At 41.6% G+C, this 23,396-nt stretch overlaps 1 protein-coding gene across 2 annotated transcripts in view; it reads right to left on the bottom strand.

Annotated features, from left to right (window-relative positions):
* Positions 1 to 23,396, bottom strand: part of UBXN8 (UBX domain protein 8) — a 63,275-nt gene that overhangs the window by 23,802 nt on the left and 16,077 nt on the right. Inside the window, exon 5 of one of the 2 annotated variants that reach the window (XM_073598445.1) lies at positions 4,582 to 4,725. In XM_073598445.1, the coding sequence (XP_073454546.1) occupies positions 4,582 to 4,725 (144 nt within the window). The remainder of the gene's footprint in view (positions 1 to 4,581; positions 4,726 to 23,396) is intronic. The other variant, XM_073598453.1, reaches the window with a different exon arrangement.

Here is a 23,396-nt window from a genome sequence, read left to right as displayed (position 1 = left end):
TTCTCACATCGTCAGTATATACTGCATACACACACACGCAAATGTGTTTAAACTTTGGGGTGCTCCGCCTAGTGCAACAGGCTGTGCACAACTATGGCTGCACAGTTTGTTTTAATATACAAACACCCCTTACCTGCCTAGGCAGGTTTTTTGTAAAGGTGAACTATCCTTTTAAATCCCAAAAATCCCATTGCTGCCCCCAAATCTAACTACAACTCAACCTTTAACCTCTGTATGACTATTTTAACCCATTTCAACTGCACAAAAAGTTTCATGACAATACTATTCTATACTATTTAAATGTCTGCACCCAAATTGCAGAATATCCAAATATCCTGCAGAATACTGGATACAGCTAAGGCCCCTTTCACATGGGGCGGACTCCGCCATGAGCAACCTGCTGAGCGGGGAATCTGTTTGCTGATCCCTGGCGGATGGCTTGTCTGTGTCCGCTCCACTTATGCAGAGCAGACACAGACACAGCTCACTGTCCTCTATGGGTGGTCAGAAGTAAACGGACCGCCTTTCCATTTACTCCCAACAGCCATCCCATCTGTCTGTTTTTAGCGGATAGGATCGGATGTCGGTGGGTATCAAAGGACACATGTCAGTTGACACCTGACGCTCCATAGAGAGCAATGGATGGTCCGATCAGGTCAGACTAATAAACTGACAGGCATGTAAAAGAGGCCTTAGTAGAAAACTCTTTAGTGTTTTGACGATACATTTTTGTGCACAACAGGACACACTCTCTATTTTTTTTCAGCAAGTGCCCTTTAAAATTTATGAATACATCAAACTGATATTTTCAGCTCTTTCATCACATAATTTAATTTGAGCATTTTGTACTGGATACAGCCCAATATGTCATGGTGACACAGGTACGCTTACTTCTTGTTTTTACACACAGATCAAATCCTGAGTTTAACGCCTGCCTAGCCTTTATGAAGCAGTGCATATGGGATCATAAAATCTCTGGAATTCAAGTTGAACAGGAAACACTGACATTGCAAGGAATACAGAAAGAACTAGAAAATGATCTCATTATCTGTTTGCCTTAAACAATGCACCTGCTAAGCTTATTTGCATCTAAAATAATCACATAACTACAATGCATTTTTGGAACAACCCTTCCTGTTGTAAAAAAATATATATACAAGCTATAGTTACTAACACAAACAAATATCAATTTCCTATGATAAAAAATACACTGCTTTAGTTAAAGTACAGTATATGAAAACACACAACTTGTAAAACAAGCCATTCGGTTGAAAATATAAATGAAAGGCAAAACATTTGTGTATACATATAAAAAAATACCCCCCCCCCTTTTTTTTTTTAATAGTGATCACTTACTCTGTGTTCTCAGCTGCATAAAGAACTCAGAGCTGTGGGAGGAGAAATAACAGAACACCGATCTGTCCAGTGAATGGCTGTGCAGGGTGGGGTGTCAGCACAAGCCTGATTATTGGAGAGCAGGCTGAGTTCTCAGCACAGCTAGAGAACTGACCATGCTGTGCTCTCATGCCTAATGTGGTGAGTTTTTAATAGGAAAGCAAAGAGATTGGCAAAAGAGAACAGGATACTTTATCATACAAGTACATGGTACAGCAGGCACATATCAGGAATATGAAATGTTGGGTTTACATATTCTTTAATAACAAAAAAACAAAAAGTTATGTTTGGAAGGAAAACCTGTCCAATATTCCATCTCGAAAACTAAATAAACTCTTTAGGCATACACAAGTAACCTACACTTCAAAACACCACTAGGAAAGAGCTCTAATCTTTGCTCTTAACGACAAACCATGGGAAATTGTAAAATGAACTCCATCAGCACTAAAATTCAGGAAAGTGCTTACAAATAAAAAATAATAATAATAAAAAAACTGTTTAATTATTTTTCATGTAATTTACAACACCCAAACATGCTATACCTGTCTACCATTGCCATTTCTTGGCTCCTACACTGTAAACATAAAAAATGAAAGTAGCAGTCCAAGGTCTATGGGGGAAGAGAATAGTAAATTTACTCAGCTTCAGAGATTTTCAAACATGCTTGCAAAATGATGTGACTGTAGGTTTTTGGCACATCCCAAAAGCTAAACCCCAAAATATTTCTCTTTTTCTATACTTTTCTGTATGTCGTTGCTGCTGATCCCCAGCAGCCTATTTGCAGTCATCATCCATACTTTATGGACTCACTACAATAGAGGCCATTTCATGGGGCGCGTTTTCTGATAATGATAAAAGCACAGCATGCCTTCACAATAAGTGTCGGCACAGCCACTTACAGCTGTGGAAGGGTTAACTCTTATGTTCTACTGCTAGCATTTTGCAACCTTTTGGGGTCTCAGGGGTTGGTCATGAGATTGGGACTGTACTGAGACTTACGGTTCCTCCGAGGAGCACTGTTTTTCGTAATTGGCCTAAGCTTGAACTTCTCTCATCGAGATATGCCAGCTATGGACTTTACCTGCACAGATACTCTGGGGCAGCCACTGCTAGCGTTAGATTTGGAAAGGTTGTTCTGCTAGGTTATGCTTATCATGCTGTACTTTTAGTAAAAGTTATTAACCGCAAAAAGCCTGGTCTGAAGCCATTCAAGGGGTGCATATGGTGTCCTAGTGTGCACACACAAGGGCCTGAGTCTACAAACACCTGTGACAGCACATGAAAGGTTCTAGTCAAACTTCAGCAACAACAGGTTGACTACAACTAGTTGTTGGCATGGTACCTGGTAGGGTGACAGGTTCTCCGGTGGCAAGGGGGTCCAGTGTTATGGCTCCCTCCCTAGATGTCTGTCTCTGTCGGTCTCCGGGAGTGGACTAGCATCACAGAGAGTCATGGCCTGGTCAGTTGGTATGGAGCACGAAGGGTTAAGTGAGCATGAACGATGCTATGTGCTCAGTGGGACTCCATTTAGCTACTGGGAGTGAGGTGGCAGAGTACGCTGACTGGTGGAGTGAGCATAGGCTCTACATGTTCCTTTACGAATGCAACAGATACACCTTACAAGTGTGTAGTATACAGGACCTCGTCCTTGGAAAGGATTCCACACAGCACTGCACACAATTGGCTTGTTTATGAGTGGGAGGATTGCCCTAATGTTTGATTCTGCACATGATTGCAGCCCTTGATGGGTCCCGGCAATGATGAGCATGCCCTTAGGCAAGGTGTAAACCCAAAACATATCATTCTGGTCACCTGGCGTAGCCCAGAACTCAACCTGGGTCTCCTTTGTGACCCTTACTAGTTAATGGGGAACACATGGAGTAAGGGTCACCTGTCCATCACAAGGCGCACACCCTACCCTTACAAGCATTCTTCACTATGCGGACCTGTCCAGAACAGCACAGCCTTTCCCGCAATAACATAATCTAGGTTTGCACTGTTGCCCTATTCATTTCTTTATTACTGTACTGATAGAGATTATAGAGATACTGTATAGCTTACCCATAGGAATGAATAAGGCCATGGCATGCATGGGCACTAAGAGGAAGACATAGTGGGAACTTTTTCACTGAAAAGTCTGGGCAGGGCTGCACAGCATAGGTATCTGGATAAAGTAGAAAGGTAAGTATTTGAGCTGGTGACTTATAGTTGACCTGCAATTTTAAATATATCAGCAACAGATGTTTGCTAGGACTTTATAGTGGGTGGGATCAGAAATGCTAATGTCTCAGAAACAAGTGTCCCAAAGACCTTACAGTGGACACGATTAGAAATACACGGTTGCAGCTTCTGTGCAATAGAAGGTTCCAGAACACCAGGCTATTGATTATGTCATTTGTTAGCAGTGAACTGGTGCGATACATTACAACTATCACTGGATGAAAAACAAGAGGCATGAGTCAGTAACCTGTTTGTATGTCAAGGCTTAGTTTTAATTTTTGGCACATGATGAAAATGCACGCTGTGATCCTTAAAAAAAGATCATGAAGAGTTAATAACAATTTGCTCTGAGATGTATCAATCATATTGAATCCTAGCAGGTACCCAGAGTAATACCTGGTTTATCCTATAACAGCAGGTACCCAAAGTAATACCTGGTTTATCCTATAACAGCAGGTACCCAGAGTAATACCTGGTTTATCCTATAACAGCAGGTACCCAAAGTAATACCTGGTTTATCCTATAACAGCAGGTACCCAGAGTAATACCTGGTTTATCCTATAACAGCAGGTACCCAAAGTAATACCTGGTTTATCCTATAACAGCAGGTACCCAGAGTAATACCTGGTTTATCCTATAACAGCAGGTACCCAGAGTAATACCTGGTTTATCCTATAACAGCAGGTACCCAGAGTAATACCTGGTTTATCCTATAACAGCAGGTACCCAGAGTAATACCTGGTTTATCCTATAACAGCAGGTACCCAGAGTAATACCTGGTTTATCCTATAACAGCAGGTACCCAGAGTAATACCTGGTTTATCCTATAACAGCAGGTACCCAGAGTAATACCTGGTTTATCCTATAACAGCAGGTACCCAAAGTAATACCTGGTTTATCCTATAACAGCAGGTACCCAGAGTAATATCTGGTTTATCACCAACCCATTAAAATATCTGAAAATACCTTTTTAGGCTGTGGCTGTTCAGCTTTCAGTACAGGCTTTGTAACATGCTCTGGAAGTTTTCTTTTCCGAATAGCCTTTTCATTTGCGGTTTCCACTCCATAGTCCTCACTATCTACATTATCTTCAGACTCCTCTGCCTCCTGCTGGGTGAAATGGAAAAATCTGAGATTATGAAGCAAGCCTATGTTTATTCAAATTATGTAAGGCATTGCCATAATTAACATTCTTATGTTAATGTTCGTCCAGTGATACACTACAAATTAAGGATACAATCTAGCTATGTATAAAATAGCATTTCTCCGGAAAAGAATAGTATATTTTTAGAGGCCACATGTTTTCAGTTATTATCAGTTATCTTAAAATAATTTTGATCTGACTTTCATGTTTTTACATGCTTACGCTTCTATATTTTTGTTATCAAATTATGTAGAACAGTTTGTAGATTACCCATAAGAGTGAACATACACTTGTTCCAAAATGTTGCTGCAAAGTTTGTATCATATCTCAAAATCACAAATACAAAAACATTACCCCAAGGGGAAAAAAAAGAAGCAGGACTTTACTGGTACCAAGAGAATACACAATTACTTGAAATTCATACATTTTATTTACAAGCATGTTTCAAAAAAAAAATTAAAATTAGGGGTATTGTATTCCCCTCTTATACAGTTATATCTTCCATATTGAATTCTGATCTTATACATAGATTCAGAAATGGAGAGTTGGTAAGGTCAACACATTTCCCGAGATTGCATCCTCAGGACCTCTCATATACATTTAAGGAAGTGTATCCTAACTAAAGAATTACAGAGTACAAAATAATATACAATACAAAAAACATCATGGTCTCCTGTTCCTGTGCAAGGTCAGCGCATTTCACAAGATTGCTTCCTCAAGACCTCTCACATGCACTCACATGTCTCTACATAGAAAAGATACCCGGCGGTAATTGGCGAAATGTAGTGTCAGAATGTTTATACTGAAATAATAAAATAGTATTGTAATCATGAAAATATGCAAATCTTTGATTTGATTTGGGAGATTTACAATTTTCTACCAATACCAATAAGAAATTCAAGTTCGTTTATCCGTGCTATTTTGAAGACAAGTGATACAAATGATGTTGCTTAAAAATATATATTTATTAACTAAAAATACAGTGCAAAATAATATCAGGTATATTTCATGATAAAACAAATAAATGGATATACTTCTACATAGCAAAGATAAATGATGGTTCAGATAATATTCACAGTTCTCTTATTCAATTTCTTATAACAAAATACCACATTTCAATACTTAAATGATACTTGTACATTTTAAACCTGGTAACTTGTGAATAGCCTTCCGTGACTTCCCGGACTTACGTAAACAAATATTGTTTACCTTAACCACTTGACCACTGGGCACTTAAACCCCCTTAATAACCAGACCAATTTTCAGCTTTTGGTGCTCTCACATTTTGAATGACAATTACTCAGTCATGCAACACTGTATCTATATGAATTTTTTGTCCTTTTTTTCACACAAATAGAGCTTTCTTTTGGTGGTATTTAATCACCGCTGGGTTCTTTATTTTTTGCGCTATAAAAGAAAAAAGACCGAAAAATCTGTAAAAAAATACATTTTTCTTCGTTTCTGTTATAAAATTTTGAAAATTAGTAATTTTTCTTCATATATTTTGGCCAAAATTTATACCGCTACATATCTTTGGTAAAAATAACCCAAATCAGTGTATATTATTTGGTCTTTTGTGAAAGTTATAGCATCCACAAGCTATGGTGCCAATAGCTGAAAATTGATCACACCTGAAGTACTGACGGTCTATCTCATTTCTTGAGACCCTAACATGCCAGAAAAGTACAAATACCCCCCAAATGACCCCATTTTGGAAAGAAGACATTCCAAGGTATTTAGAAAGATGCATGGTGAGTTTTTTGAAGTTGTCATTTTTTCCCACAATTCTTTGCAAAATCAAGTTTTTTTTTTTCTTTTTTTTTTTTCACAAAATTCTCATACTAGCAGGTTATTTCTCACACACAGCATATGCATACCACAAATTACACCCCAAAACACATTCTGCTATTACTCCCAAGTACGGTGATACCACATGTGTGAGACTTTTACACAGCGTGGCCACATACAGAGGCCCAACATGCAGGGGAGCACCTTCAGGCGTTCTGGAGCACCCAGGCCAATTCTGACATTTCTCTCCTACATGTAAAAATCATCATTTATTTGCTAGAAAATTACATAGAACCCCAAAACATTATATATGTTTTTTTAGCAAAGACCCTAGAGAATACAATAGCGGTCATTGCAACTTTTTATCTCGCACGATATTTGCGCAGCAATTTTTCGAACGCGTTTTTTTTGAGAAAAAACTGTTTTTTGCTTTAAAAAAAAAACAAAACAGTAAGGTTAGCCCAATGTTTTTGCATAATGTGAAAGATGAAGTTACGCCGAGTAAATAGATACCTAACATGTCACCTTTCAAAATTGCACACGCTTGTGGAATTTATTTTTATTTATTTATTTATTTCAGGTACTTATATAGCGCCGTCAATTTACGCAGCGCTTTACATATACATTGTACATTCACATCAGTCCCTACCCTCAAGGAGCTTACAATCTAAGGTCCCTAACTCACATTCATACATACTAGGGACAATTTTAGACAGGATCTAATTAACCTACCAGCATGTCTTTGGAGTGTGGGAGGAAACCAGAGTACCCGGAGGAAACCTACGCAGGCACAGGGAGAACATGCAAACTCCAAGCAGGTAGTGTCGTGGTTGGGATTCGAACCAGTGACTCTTCTTACTGCTAGGCGAGAGTGCTAACCACTACACCACTGTGCCGCGGAATGGCGCCAAACTTCGCCACTTAAAAATCCCCATAGGCGACGCTTTAAAATGTTTTACTGGTTACAAATTTTGAGTTACAGAGGAGGTCTAGGGCCAAAATTATTGCTCTCGCTCTACCGATCGCAGCGATACCTCACATGTGTGGTTTGAACACCGTTTTCATATGTGGGCGGGACTTACGTATGCGTTTGCTTCTGCATGCGAGCACACGGACAGGGGCGCTTTAAAAATTTTTTATTTTTTTTTTATTGTTCATTTTACTTTATTTATTTTAGTTTGACACTTTTTTCCAAAAAAAAAATGTTTTTGATCACTTTTATTCCTATTACAAGGAATGTAAACATCCCTTGTAATAGGAATATGGCATGACAGGTCCTCTTTACAGTGAGATATGGGGTCAATAAGACCCCACATCTCACCTCTAGGCTGTGCCTGAAATAAAAAAAAAAAAAAAAAAAAAAAAAAAAAAAGAAAAAGATCCTGGCTTCGATCGTAGCGGTGAGTCGGTAGAAGCACCGGAGGGCGGCGGGAGGGGGGGGGGACGTCCCCTCTCGCCTCCCGTAAGAACGATCAAGCAGTGGAACTGCCGCTATGATCGTTCTTATGGTGTAGGGAATCGCCGGCTGAAAAAGCTGATATCTGAATGATGCCTGTAGCTGCACCCATCATTCAGATATCCCCGCACAAAGTCAAGGACGTCGTATGATGGAAGGCGGGAAGTGGTTAAAACGCTTTTTTTTTTTTAACACAAAGTTGTCCATTTATACAATATTTCTACCACATAACATGTACATACCAAAAATGACACCCCAAAATAGATTCTCCTACTCCTGAGTAAGGCGATAGCACATGTGTGAGACTTCCACAGCCTGGCCACATACAGAGGCTGGGTATGGCTGAGCATGGCTGGGTATGGCTGAGCATGGCTGGGTATTGCAGAGTATCGCCGAGTATGACTGGGTATGGCAGAGTATGGCTGGGTATCACCGAGTATTGCAGAGTATGGCTGGGTATTGCTGGGTATTGCAGAGTATGGCTGGGTATGGCAGAGTATTGCGGGTTATGGCAGAGTATTGCAGATTTTTGCGGGGTATTGCAGAGCATGGCTGGGTATGGCAGAGTATGGCAGAGTATGGCTGGGTATCACAGAGTATTGCAGAGTATGGCTGGGTATTGCGGGGTATGGCAGAGTAATGCGGGATATTTCAGGGTATTGCAGGGTATGGCAGATTATTGCGGGGTATTTCAGGGTATTGCAGGGTATGGCAGAGTATTGCGGGGTATTTCAGGGTATTGCAGGGTATGGCAGAGTATTGCGGGGTATTTCAGGATATGGCAGAGTATTGCGGGGTATTGCAGGGTTTGGCAGAATATTGCGGGGTATTTCAGGGTATGGCAGAGTATTGCGGGGTATTGCAGGGTATGGCAGAGTATTGTGGGGTATTGCAGGGTATGGCAGAGTATTGCGGGGTATTCCAGGGTATGGCAGAGTATTGCGGGGTATTCCAGGGTATGGCAGAGTATTGCGGGGTATTGCAGGGTATGGCAGAGTATTGCGGGGTATTGCAGGGTATGGCAGAGTATTGCAGGGTATGGCAGAGTATTGCGGGGTATGGCAGAGTATTGCGGGGTATGGCAGAGTATGGCAGAATATTGCGGGGTATTCCAGGGTATGGCAAAGTATTGCGGGGTATTCCAGGGTATGGCAGAGTATTGCGGGGTATTCCAGGGTATGGCAGAGTATTGCGGGGTATGGCAGAGTATTGCAGGGGTATTGCGGGGTATGGCAGAGTATTGCGGGGTATGGCAGAGTATTGCGGGGTATTCCAGGGTATGGCAGAGTATTGCGGGGTATTCCAGGGTATGGCAGAGTATTGCAGGGGTATTGCGGGGTATGGCAGAGTATTGCAGGGGTATTGCGGGGTATGGCAGAGTATTGCAGGGGTATTGCGGGGTATGGCAGAGTATTGTGGGGCATTGCAGAGGGCATTGCAGAGTATTGCACAGCATTGCAGGGCATGCAGAGTAGTGGGGATGGCTGAGCATGGATGGATGGATGGCTGGCTGGATGTCTCTGTGCAGCGTTGTGGGCACTACAGATGCAGCCCACAACGCTGCAGCCATCCATCCATCCCCCTCTCCGCTCACAGTGTACCGATCGGTACACAGGAGGGGAGAAGAGGAACCGGCGTCATCAGATGACGCCGGTTTGTTTACATGTGATCGCGCCGTCATTTGACGGCGCAATCACATGGAAAACGGCCGCGATTAGCGGCCATTTACCGGGATCCGTATGGACCCGGCGGTCACGGATGCTCTCGAGTGCGCGCCCTAGGGGGCGCGCGAGAGCAGAATTCTGGGAGGACGTCCCTGGACGTCCTCCCAGAGTTAAGCAACCGCCCTGTAGCCGTCATTTGGCTATGGGCCGGTTGTTAAGTAGTTAATACTATGATGTGATCTCTTCTCAAAACCAACAGACCTTCTTATTACACTCTTAAATGCACAAACAAAAATTGTTATATTGTGCACAGCTTGATAATTTGATCAAAACTTATATTTTAGATTTAGAATGAATCAATGGTTTAACACATACTATAACCAATCCAATTCTAAAACTTTGAAGTCAGTCTTATGAGTTATAACAATATATATGTATCTTCCTTGGTTTAGAAGCAAAACAAATTCATACTGCAGTTAGAATTCACTTCACTCCAAAGCAGAACTAACAATGGATTGGATTAGTCAAGAATATGCTCAACCAAACTTCAATTACCTAAAAAGGTATACATTGGAAAGATTAATACTTTACCAGGTCTTTAAGAATTCTGTCAGTTTGAGAAGCAAAGTCCCAAAAGAGACTTCTTTCCACCTTAGAGATAGACCTGTCCAGCCATCCTCAGAGCTCCTCCAGATCTTCCCCTAGCTCTCTCTTCCTGCTATCTGTCTCTCCTTTTTATCTCACCCCAAAAGTGGGTGTATGTCTCTTTACTATGTAACTGATGATGTCATATGACGATGGAGTTTATATGTTACCTTGACAACCAAGACCAACGCCATTTTGAATAATTACCAATTTCAGCCTCTTAGGGGCGGTGTTGGATCAGAAATTACTTTAAATGTGATTGACATGACCTTCTGACCTTGGCTTAGCAAAACATCACTAATTGTCTAATGGTTGACAATCAAGTGTCAATATCCCCAGCTTTCCTGGCGCTTCTTAAAATATATGTGTATGAGACAATATACCCCACACAATTAACTGAGGTCGTAAATGCCATGAAAGTGTAGTCAGGATTCTTACGATAAGCCTACCAGTTATTCATGAATGGTTTCCTAAATAAGGTACCATATTTGCACCCTATTAATAATATATATATGTAGTAAACAGGTTTATATAATGTTACCTAATAAAGATACATTGTAAAGATGTATAAAAGAAACATTATTATTTAAAATATATCATTTGTGGATAAGCCCTTTTTTGTTACGTGGTTTATTCTGAAAATATTATTTAGTTTTGCAGGCTGTGTAAGTTTGTACCAACTCCCCTTATCTATAAGTCTCAAAGGCAAAAAATATATAACCTGGGATACTGGTATTTTTACACAGTCTCAAGACATAAAGCAACTTTTGCAACAATGCCTATTCATGGGCTATGAACTCTGATTCAACTTTAGAGCCAAAATGGCTCCTCTCATGTTCATTTGAAAAATATACAATATAAAGGCCTATATATATATATATATATATATATATATATATAAATTCTTTTAACCCCAAATGTTCTGACAGTAGTCAGACTGAATGGTTCATATGAGGTACAATGGCTCTAGACCACATTTTCAAATATGCATATACAGTAAAACCTTGAATTGAGAGTAACTTGGTTTGAGAGTGTTTTGCAAGACAAGCTAAAATTTTAAATACATTTTGACTTGATATACAAGTAGCGAGTACAAAAAAGAAGAGAGGCGCCTCGAAGTGTAGCAATATGGTTACATTTAATGAAAGCACAAAATTTGGAAACTCACATTGTTGATGATTAAATGAGGCACATCTAAGTATGCAGATATCTGGGGTAAAGCTGTCCACATAGACCATCCTCACCACCGTTGGCGTCATCCCTTCCACAAGCGCTTCAAGCCTTGCTTTCAGATCGCTCTACTGCAGGGTAGTCTTCCCGGTCACGATTGCAGACTGACAGCGGTGAGAGCTGGCGGTGCGGAGGATGGTCTATGTGGACAGCTTTACCCCGGATGCTTGCATACTTAGATGTGCCTGTTTTAATCATCAACCATGTGACTTGCTAAATGTTGTACCTTCATTAACCACTTGCCGACCGCCGCACGACTATATACGTCGGCAGAATGGCACGGGCAGGCAAAAGGACTTACAGGTACGTCCTTGCCTGCCCGCGGGTGGGGGGTCCGATCGGACCCCCCCACGGTGCCTGCGGGGGTCGGCAAATCTCCCCCGGCGATCGGTGGTGAGGGGGAGGCCATCCATTCGTGGCCCCCCCCTCGCGATCGCTCCCAGCCAATGGGATCATTTCCCTGCCTCTGTATTGTACACAGAGGCAGAGGAAATTATGTCATCTCTCCTCGGCTCGGTATTTTACGTTCCGGGCCGAGGAGAGAAGACTGCAATGTGAGTGCACCAACACACACACACACAGTAGAACATGCCAGGCACACAAAACATCCCGATCCCCCCCCCGATCGCCCCCCAATCACCCCCCCCTGTCACAAACTGACACCAAGCAGGTTTTTTTTTTTTTTTTTTTCTGATTACTGTATTGGTGTCAGTTTGTGACAGTTACAGTGTTAGGGCAGTGAGTGTTAGGCCCCCTTTAGGTCTAGGATACCCCCCTAACCCCCCCTAATAAAGTTTTAACCCCTTGATCACCCCCCGTCACCAGTGTCGCTAAGCGATCATTTTTCTGATCGCTGTATTAGTGTCGCTGGTGACGCTAGTTAGTGAGGTAAATATTTAGGTTCGCCGTCAGCGTTTTATAGCGATAGGGACCCCCATATACTACCTAATAAGTGTTTTAACCCCTTGATTGCCCCCTAGTTAATCCTTTCACCACTGATCACTGTATAACCGTTACGGGTGACGCTGGTTAGTTTGTTTATTTTTTATAGTGTCAGGGCACCCGCCGTTTATTACCAAATAAAGATTTAGCCCCCTGATCGCCCGGCGGTGATATGCGTCGCCCCAGGCAGCGTCAGATTAGCGCCAGTACCGCTAACACCCACGCACGCAGCATACGCCTCCCTTAGTGGTATAGTATCTGTACAGATCAATATCTGATCCGATCAGATCTATACTAGCGTCCCCAGCAGTTTAGGGTTCCCAAAAACACAGTGTTAGCGGGATCAGCCCAGATACCTGCTAGCACCTGCATTTTGCCCCTCCGCCCGGCTCGGCCCAGCCCACCCAAGTGCAGTATCGATCGATCACTGTCACTTACAAAACACTAAACGCATAACTGCAGCGTTCGCAGAGTCAGGCCTGATCCCTGCGATCGCTAACAGTTTTTTTGGTAGCGTTTTGGTGAAATGGCAAGCACCAGCCCCAGGCAGCGTCAGGTTAGTGCCAGTAGCGCTAACACCCACGCACGCACCGTACACCTCCCTTAGTGGTATAGTATCTGAACTGATCAATATCTGATCCGATCAGATCTATACTGGCGTCCCCAGCAGTTTAGGGTTCCCAAAAACGCAGTGTTAGTGGGATCAGCCCAGATACCTGCTAGCACCTGCGTTTTGCCCCTCCGCCCGGCCCAGCCCAGCCCACCCAAGTGCAGTATCGATCGATCACTGTCACTTACAAAACACTAAATGCATAACTGCAGCGTTCGCAGAGTCAGGCCTGATCCCTGCGATCGCTAACAGTTTTTTTGGTAGCGTTTTGGTGAAATGGCAAGCACCAGCCCCAGGCAGCGTCAGGTTAGTGCCAGTAGCGCTAACACCCACGCACGCACCGTACACCTCCCTTAGTGGTATAGTATCTGAACTGATCAATATCTGATCCGATCAGATCTATACTGGCGTCCCCAGCAGTTTAGGGTTCCCAAAAACGCAGTGTTAGTGGGATCAGCCCAGATACCTGCTAGCACCTGCGTTTTGCCCCTCCGCCCGGCCCAGCCCAGCCCACCCAAGTGCAGTATCGATCGATCACTGTCACTTACAAAACACTAAACGCATAACTGCAGCGTTCGCAGAGTCAGGCCTGATCCCTGCGATCGTTAACAGTTTTTTTGGTAGCGTTTTGGTGAACTGGCAAGCGCCAGCGGCCTAGTACACCCCGGTCGTAGTCAAACCAGCACTGCAGTAACACTTGGTGACGTGGCGAGTCCCATAAGTGCAGTTCAAGCTGGTGAGGTGGCAAGCACAAATAGTGTCCCGCTGCCACCAAGAAGACAAACACAGGCCCGTCGTGCCCATAATGCCCTTCCTGCTGCATTCGCCAATCCTAATTGGGAACCCACCACTTCTGCAGCGCCCGTACTTCCCCCATTCACATCCCCAACCAAATGCAGTCGGCTGCATGAGAGGCATTTTCTTTATGTCCTCCCGAGTACCCCTACCCAACGACCCCCCCCAAAAAAGATGTTGTGTCTGCAGCAAGCGCGGATATAGGCGTGACACCCTCTATTATTGTCCCTCCTGTCCTGACAATCCTGGTCTTTGCATTGGTGAATGTTTTGAACGCTACCATTCACTAGTTGAGTATTAGCGTAGGGTACAGCATTGCACAGACTAGGACACACTTTCACAGGGTCTCCCAAGATGCCATCGCATTTTGAGAGACCCGAACCTGGAACCGGTTACAGTTATAAAAGTTACAGTTACAAAAAAAGTGTAAAAAAAAAAAAAAAAAAAAAACACAAACAAAAATATAAAATAAAAAATAATAGTTGTCGTTTTATTGTTCTCTCTCTATTCTCTCTCTCTCTATTCTCTCTATTGTTCTGCTCTTTTTTACTGTATTCTATTCTGCAATGTTTTATTGTTATTATGTTTTATCATGTTTGCTTTTCAGGTATGCAATTTTTTATACTTTACCGTTTACTGTGCTTTATTGTTAACCATTTTTTTGTCTTCAGGTACAGCATTCACGACTTTGAGTGGTTATACCAGAATGATGCTTGCAGGTTTAGGTATCATCTTGGTATCATTCTTTTCAGCCAGCGGTCGGCTTTCATGTAAAAGCAATCCTAGCGGCTAATTAGCCTCTAGACTGCTTTTACAAGCAGTGGGAGAGAATGCCCCCCCCCCCCCATCGTCTTCCGTGTTTTTCTCTGGCTCTCCTGTCTCAACAGGGAACCTGAGAATGCAGCCGGTGATTCAGCCAGCTGACCATAGAGCTGATCAGAGACCAGAGTGGCTCCAAACATCTCTATGGCCTAAGAAACCGGAAGCTACGAGCATTTTATGACTTAGATTTCGCCGGATGTAAATAGCGCCATTGGGAAATTGGGGAAGCATTTTATCACACCGATCTTGGTGTGGTCAGATGCTTTGAGGGCAGAGGAGAAATCAAAAAAAGAGTACCTGTCACTACCTATTGCTATCATAGGGGATATTTACATTCCCTGAGATAACAATAAAAATGATTAAAAAAAAAAAAAAATGAAAGGAACAGTTTTAAAATAAGATAAAAAAGCAAAAAAATAATAAAGAAAAAAAAAAAAAGCACCCTGTCCCCCCTGCTCTCGCGCTAAGGCGAACGCAAGCGTCGGTCTGGCGTCAAATGTAAACAGCAATTGCACCATGCATGTGAGGTATCACCACGACGGTCAGATCGAGGGCAGTAATTTTAGCAGTAGACCTCCTCTGTAAATCTAAAGTGGTAACCTGTAAAGGCTTTTAAAGGCTTTTAAAAATGTATTTATTTTGTTGCCACTGCACGTTTGTGCACAATTGTAAAGCATGTCATGTTTGGTATCCATGTACTCGGCCTAAGATCATCTTTTTTATTTCATCAAACATTTGGGCAATATAGTGTGTTTTAGTGCATTAAAATGTAAAAAAGTGTGTTTTTTCCCCAAAAAATGCGTTTGAAAAATCGCTGCGCAAATACTGTGTGAAAAAAAAAAATTAAACACCCACCATTTTAATCTGTAGGGCATTTGCTTTAAAAAAATATATAATGTGTGGGGGTTCAAAGTAATTTTCTTGCAAAAAAAAATAATTTTTTCATGTAATCAAAAAGTGTCAGAAAGGGCTTTGTCTTCAAGTGGTTAGAAGAGTGGGTGATGTGTGACATAAGCTTCTAAATGTTGTGCATAAAATGCCAGGACAGTTCAAACCCCCCCAAATGACCCCATTTTGGAAAGTAGACACCCCAAGCTATTTGCTGAGAGGCATGTCGAGTCCATGGAATATTTTATATTGTGACACAAGTTGCGGGAAAGAGACAAATTTTTTTTTTTTTTTTTGCACAAAGTTGTCACTAAATTATATATTGCTCAAACATGCCATGGGAATATGTGAAATTACACCCCAAAATACATTCTGTTGCTTCTCCTGAGTACGGGGATACCACATGTGTGAGACTTTTTGGGAGCCTAGCCGCGTATGGGACCCCGAAAACCAAGCACCGCCTTTAGGCTTTCTAAGGGCGTAAATTTTTGATTTCACTCTTCACTGCCTATCACAGTCTCGGAGGCCATGGAATGCCCAGGTGGCACAAAACCCCCCCAAATGACCCCATTTTGGAAAGTAGACACCCAAAGCTATTTGCTGAGCGGTATAGTGAGTATTTTGCAGACCTCACTTTTTGTCACAAAGTTTTGAAAATTAAAAAAAAGAAAAAAAAAATTGTTTTTTTTGTCTTTCTTCATTTTCAAAAACAAATGAGAGCTGCAAAATACTCACCATGCCTCTCAGCAAATAGCTTGGGGTGTCTACTTTCCAAAATGGGGTCATTTGGGGGGGGTTTGTGCCACCTGGGCATTCCATGACCTCCGAAACTGTGATAGGCAGTGAAGAGTGAAATCAAAAATGTACACCCTTAGAAATCCTGAAGGCGGTGATTGGTTTTCGGGGTCCCGTACGCGGCTAGGCTCCTAAAAAGTCCCACACATGTGGTATCCCCGTACTCAAGAGAAGCAGCAGAATGTATTTTGGGGTGCAATTCCACATATGCCCATGACCTGTGTGAGCAATATATCATTTAGTGACAACTTTGTGCAAAAAAAAAAGGAGGTGATCAAATACCATCAAAAGAAAGCTCTATTTGTGGGAAGAAAAGGACGCAAATTTCGTTTGGTTACAGCATTGCATGACCGCGCAATTAGCAGTTAAAGCGACGCAGTGCCAAATTGTAAAAAGTGCTCTGGTCAGGAAGGGGGTAAATCCTTCCGGGGCTGAAGTGGTTAAATGTAACCATATTGCTACACTTAGAGGCGCCTCTCTTTTTTACACTGTAGTTCCTGCAGGCTGCCATTTGTGGATGGACATTTTATGGTTACACAACCTATCACATTGCTACAATATTTTTATATGGGCTATAAACTGAAGGACTTATGAATAAATGGTTGTGGAACAAATCATCTGAGTTTCCATTATTTCTTATGGGGATATTTGCTTTGATATACAAGCGCTTTGGATTACAAGCATGTTTCCGGAACAAATTATACTCGTAAAATTATATTTTACTGTACTGAAAAATACTTTGATCTTAAAAATGAAAAACAAAAAGATATCTGGATGCTTGCCAAACAATTGCCAAGTGCTGTAGCCTGTACATTAGTTTATTCCTGCCTGACAACTTAAACCATTTTTCATCTCATGGCTTTCTAGACATATTTCAGATTTCTGCCAATTTGCCTTTGTCATCTACATACATAATTTCCATTGTGGTCTCTTGAATGACACAGGCTGCATTGTGCGTGTACTTTTTTTCAAAGCATTTCAACAGAATTCGATAGCAGGCAATTCTCTGATTAATGAGTCGTGTGTGGTACACAAATATTTACATGTAAGCAGGCCAAGCAGCAAATCTATGAAATCTAATATAGAAAAAAGAACTAACCATTATAAATGTGCATGTGTCATCAGACACAATAGGCTATAAAACTATATTACAGCACGTATACAATAATCCATTTTAAAATGGCCAGATTGTAAGTGTTCATATAGAAAGACAAATTCCATATGCAGTTTTTAACACATCAGAATATACCCAAAGCAGACATATCAGGGGAAATTTAGTTAACCACTTCAGCCCCGGAAGGATATACCCCCCTAATGAGCAGGCCATTTTTTTGAGATATGGCACTGCACCGCTGACAATTGCGTGGTCGTGCGACGCCGTACCCGAACAAAATTGATGTTTTTTCCCCACAAATAGAGCTTTGGTATTTGATCATCTCTGCGGTTTTCATAAACAAAAAAAGATTGCCAATTTTGAAAAAAAAAAAAACACAATATTTTTTACTTTCTGCTATAATACATATCAAAAAAAAAAATAAAAAACAAATGTATTAATCAGTTTAGGCCAATATGTATTCTTCTACATTCTAATTAAAAAATAAGAATAAAAAAAAAAAAAAAATTGCAATAAGCGCATATTGATTGGTTAACACCAGGGGGCAATCAAGGGGTTAACTGTGTTCCCTGGCGGTGTTCTAACTGTGTAGGGGATGGGCTTACTAGGACAACACAGAGATCGCAGTTCCTAATCACTAGGACCAACAGATCTCAGTATTGTCCCCTGTCAGAACGGGTATCCGCCTTGTTTACATAGGCAGGTCCCCGTTCTGCCTTTCTGTAACGCGATCACTGGTGGCCAGCGGACATCGAGTCCTCCGGACCTGCTCCTGTGGCGCGCGTGCCCACTGTATTTAACGCATGAACCGATGTAACAGGTACGTCAGTTCGCGCAACCAGGGCCACCCTGCCGCAGTATATGTGTGGTGGGCGGTCCAGAAGTGGTTAAGGGCCGTACACATGGGCCGAATATCGGGTGGCATCAGCTGGTTCAATAGAAACTGGCCGACATTTGGCCCATGTGTATGGCAGCTGGTCTGACAGAAGCCGGCTGTTTGGCCAGCTTCTGTCGAAGGGGCATGACCGGAAAAGGTCTGACGATCAGCATCCGATCAGCGCTCTCAGCCAATGGTTAAGAGTGCTGACTGGTGTGTTCTGGCGGAGGGGAGCTGTCCCCCTGTCAGAACACAATAGCTCAACAGGGGAGATTGCTGCACTAACATCGCAATAGTTAGTACAGCGGCTCCTCCCCGCTGAGTTGAACGAGAAAAAACTAATAGTGTGCACTAGGCTCAAAACTGGAGCACTCAGAATTTGGTGCAGCTGTGCATGGTAGCCAATCAGCTTCTAACTTCAGCTTGTTCAATTAAGCTTTGACAATAAAACCTGGAAGCTGATTGGTTTTTATGCAGAGCTGTACCAGACTGCACTCTCCAGTTTGAGTAAATCTCCCCCACTATCTATGAATCCTTTGTTTCTTCTCAATACCTTTAGACTAGGTTCGCATAGCAGGAGATTTTGACCGGCTCTCTCCCCATCGGCTCCGGTGCGAATTGCACAGGAGCCCTGTGCATCTTTTGGTCCATTTCAGGTCAGAATTTAGCCCAAAATTCAGGCTAAAATTGGACTTGAAACTGTAAATGGAGACGCACCGGACTCCTGCTGTGAGCCGCTGCATGTTCTAGTGTGAACCCAGCCTCAAAGAATGCTTGAGCCCTTCAAAAGGGCCCAGGGGAACTTAAGACCACCACTTAAACTTGAAACAACAACCACACTTCTTTAGAATTCAATATTAATGCCGGTGCCAAAAGGCGAACTTGACATATTTAGGCTGATAGGACTGAGGTTGGGATAATTTTTGTACACTATATGGCCAAGAGTTTGTGGACCCCTTAAGTACACAGATGGCGAGCTTTTGTGTTTTTGTGCATTGCTGTACAACAATGTTTTTTGCACAATTTGTATTATCTGTATGTATTTAAAGCATAACTCCACTTTTGTTGAGAAAAAAAACATTCCCCTCTGGGTGATCTATGTACATTACAACAATTTTAACAAACTTTGTTGCAGATTCCTACCTTTTGCTATTCTGAAGAAATCCATGTGTGTTGTCAGTGCCCATGTGGGAAAGTGAGTCTAATGGGAGTGGTTTCTTAATTATCAATCAGCTGTGCACCTGCAGGGCACTAATGAGGAAAGCTGCTGGGCCTGCATCCCTTTAGATGCAATTTCCTATTGGGAGCATCTCACCAAAAATTAAATTTGTGTTGCAGGGGATGCCTGATATCTGACTTGCATCTTAGTTCAAACTTCTGGAAAATTGATGAGTCAATCACACAAGCAGGAAATTATATATGGGGGGGGCGTTATGTACGCATTCTGTGTACAGAACACCACTAGGTAGCCATATTGCATTGCATTTTCAGAAAATTACAGAGCTGCAGATTGAAAAGGAAAGGTATTTTTTTAATACCATTCAATTACAATATGACTTGTGTCGCATTTGCATACGCTATATTATTTTTTCTTTATTTACTATTTTTTTCCCCCATGAAAGAGGAGTTACCCTTTAATTATTGTTATTGTTTGCAGTTGCAAAGATCTCCCCCCGATTCCGCCTAAAGAAGCAGTTCTACTGGGAAACGTATCAAGTTCACTAAAACCCCTTGGTTCCAGATTTCCCCACCATTTGTTCAATCAGTGGAATTGTTATTACATCATCATAGTAGGTGAGGTTGAAAAAAGACACAAGTCCATCAAGTCCAACCTATGTGTGTGATTATGTGTCAGTATTACATTACATATCCCTGTATATTGCGGTCATTCAGGTGATTATCTAATAGTTTCTTGAAGCTATCAATGCTCCCCGCTGAGACCACCGCCTGTGGAAGGGAATTCCACATCCTTACCGCTCTTACAGTAAAGAACCCTCTACGTAGTTTAAGGTTAAACCTCTTTTCTTCTAATTGTAATGAGTGGCCACGAGTCTTATTAAACTCTCTTCTGCGAAAAAGTTTTATCCCTATTGTGGGGTCACCAGTACAGTATTTGTAAATTGAAATCATATCCCCTCTCAAGCGTCTCTTCTCCAGAGAGAATAAGTTCAGTGCTTGCAACCTTTCCTCATAACTAAGATCCTCCAGACCCTTTATTAGCTTTGTTGCCCTTCTTTGTACTCGCTCCATTTCCAGTACGTCCCTCCTGAGGACTGGTGCCCAGAACTGGACAGCATACTCCAGGTGCGACCAGAGTCTTGTAGAGCGGGAGAATTATCGTTTTATCTCTGCAGTTGATCCCCCTTTTAATGCATGCCAATATTCTGTTTGCTTTATTAGCAGCAGCTTGGCATTGCATGCCATTGCTGAGCCTATCATCCACTAGGACCCCCAGGTCCTTTTCCATCCTAGATTCCCCCAGAGGTTCTCCCCCCAGTGTATAGATTGCATTCATATTTTTGCCACCCAAATGCATTATTTTACATTTTTCTACATTGAACCTCATTTGCCATGTAGTCGCCCACCCCATTAATTTGTTCAGGTCTTTTTGCAAGATTTCCACATCCTGCAGAGAAGTTATTGCCCTGCTTAGCTTAGTATCGTCTGCAAATACAGAGATTGAACTGTTTATCCCATCCTCCAGGTCGTTTATGAACAAATTAAATAGGATTGGTCCCAGCACAGAACCCTGGGGAACCCCACTACCCACCCCTGACCATTCCGAGCACTCCCCATTTATCACCACTCTAACTCGCCCTTGTAGCCAGTTTTCAATCCATGTACTCACCCTATGGTCCATGCCAACGCACCTTATTTTGTACAGTAAACGTTTATGGGGAACTGTGTCAAATGCTTTTGCAAAATCCAGATACACCACGTCTACGGGCCTTCCTTTATCTAGATGGCAACTCACCTCCTCATAGAAGGTTAATAGATTGGTTTGGCAAGAACGATATAAAGTTTATGGTTATAATTATCTGAAGTAAGGTTTCCCCCTGGAATGATGTTTGTAGATGAGAATTATTTCTTGAATACTTGCTTTAGGCAGGGATACCATTTTAATGAACTTTGTCTTAATCTTTTTTCATATTTTTGTAATAAACTTTTACATTTTTAACACGTTGTTGTTTCTTGGGCACCTCAAAAATCTAGTTCTCTATTTTTTTACTTGTATCTCGACTTAGGATGTGGTGTCCTTTGTTTTGCCCACATATATAGTAAACCTGTTAAGACATTGTAAATACTAACCAGTATACCTTTATGAGCTTTGTTTGAGTATTTCATTCTAAATCTACAACTGCCATGATTCTGCACATGTGATCAGTTATGACACCAGCCATTGGATGGTTTGACAGTTTGGTTGAGAGCACAACCAATGGGAGTGTTATATTTCTGGCACAGGCCGGAAAAGAAACTGTTTTATGGATGGGTTTACTTCTGCTTTAATCAGCCAAAAGTGTATTTGTGAAGTAGAGTGTTGGATGAGAAGATCTGGCTTGCAATTGACATACTAGTTCATCTCAAAGATATTCAGTAAGGATAAGGTCGCATGTCTGTGCAGGCCACTCAAGTTCCCCCATTCCAAATTCACCAAACCATGTCTTTATGGACCCTGCTTTATCTTGTCACAAGGTTAGAAGCACACAATTTTCTAAAATGTCTTTAGGCTCAATTCACAAAACTTTAAAAACACAAGAATAAATATTTTTATTTTGTGTCAAATGACCATCACTTGGAAATAAGGTTTCTTATCCTAATGTTTGATCTTCCCCACTGTTTGTGACAAATAAATTAACCCAACTGCTTTGCTAAATGACACACCCCGGAAAAGAACAAAAACAAGGCTTTGCAACCACGTGACCACAAAATTAAACTCCTAAAAATGGTTTTACTAACATAAACAAGCTTGTGGTTGAGGAATGATATTATTATAAACCAAAAAGGGAGGTCAGGAAAACTCCTAGTAAGTAAATGTGTCAAAATAGGCTATCAGAGTGTGTGCAATCAGCACAATTGTCACAATAGTTGAATACCTGTTATAAAACACTGAGCCTAATACCTAATTGCAGAAATAAAATCTAAAGCAAGTAGGTAGGTTCCTCTGAACCATAACATAACATGTAAAAAAAGGACCAGAGGGTCTAGAGACAGGATTCTTCAAAGAGGAACACTCAGGCTATGAAATATTAGAAATGGAACAAATTATTGGTGAATATAAATTATTACCACCCACAATAGAAAGTAAACATACATAACCTCCACCGCTAAATGAAGTAACATAAATAAATAACAACAGACACACCACCTAACACCCTCCTCATTCACTCCATGGCCCCCCAGAATCAACCAACTACTAGGACACGACCAAGGATATAGAGCAATAAAAATATGGTGTATGAAGAACCAAATTGCAGATATTATAGGCTCTAAAAACACCCAGGTGTATATATAACTAGTGATGTAGATTGACTTGAATAAGTAGATATGGTAGATCCTGCCAGAAACAATGTATGGAAATGAAACCACTGGGGCCGATGACCAAATATTCAGAGTGGATCCTTGGAAAAAAAATAGTAGAAGAACTCAAGCTTGTCGTACCTTCATAGGAATATCAGATCAGTGAAAACTGTCAATATACATAGTTACATAGTTAGTCAGGTTGAAAAAAGACACAAGTCCATCCAGTTCAACCTTAAAAACAATAAATAAATAAAATAAAAAATATCGTACAATCCAATATACCCAATTTTATACCCTCAGTTGATCCAGAGGAAGACAAAAAACCCCAGCAGAGCATGCTCCAATTTGCTACAGCAGGGGAAAAAATTCATTCCTGATCCCCCAAGAGGCAATCGGATTTTCCCTGGATCAATTTTACCTATAAGTGTTAGTACCCAGTTATATTATGTACATTTAGGAAAGTATCCAGGCCTTTCTCATAATTAAGATG

This window comes from Aquarana catesbeiana, linkage group LG01 (assembly GCF_042186555.1).
Source record: "Aquarana catesbeiana isolate 2022-GZ linkage group LG01, ASM4218655v1, whole genome shotgun sequence".
NCBI lineage: Eukaryota > Metazoa > Chordata > Amphibia > Anura > Ranidae > Aquarana > Aquarana catesbeiana.
Note: the sequence above shows the minus strand (reverse complement) of the source record. Positions and strands in the feature narration are given on the sequence as shown.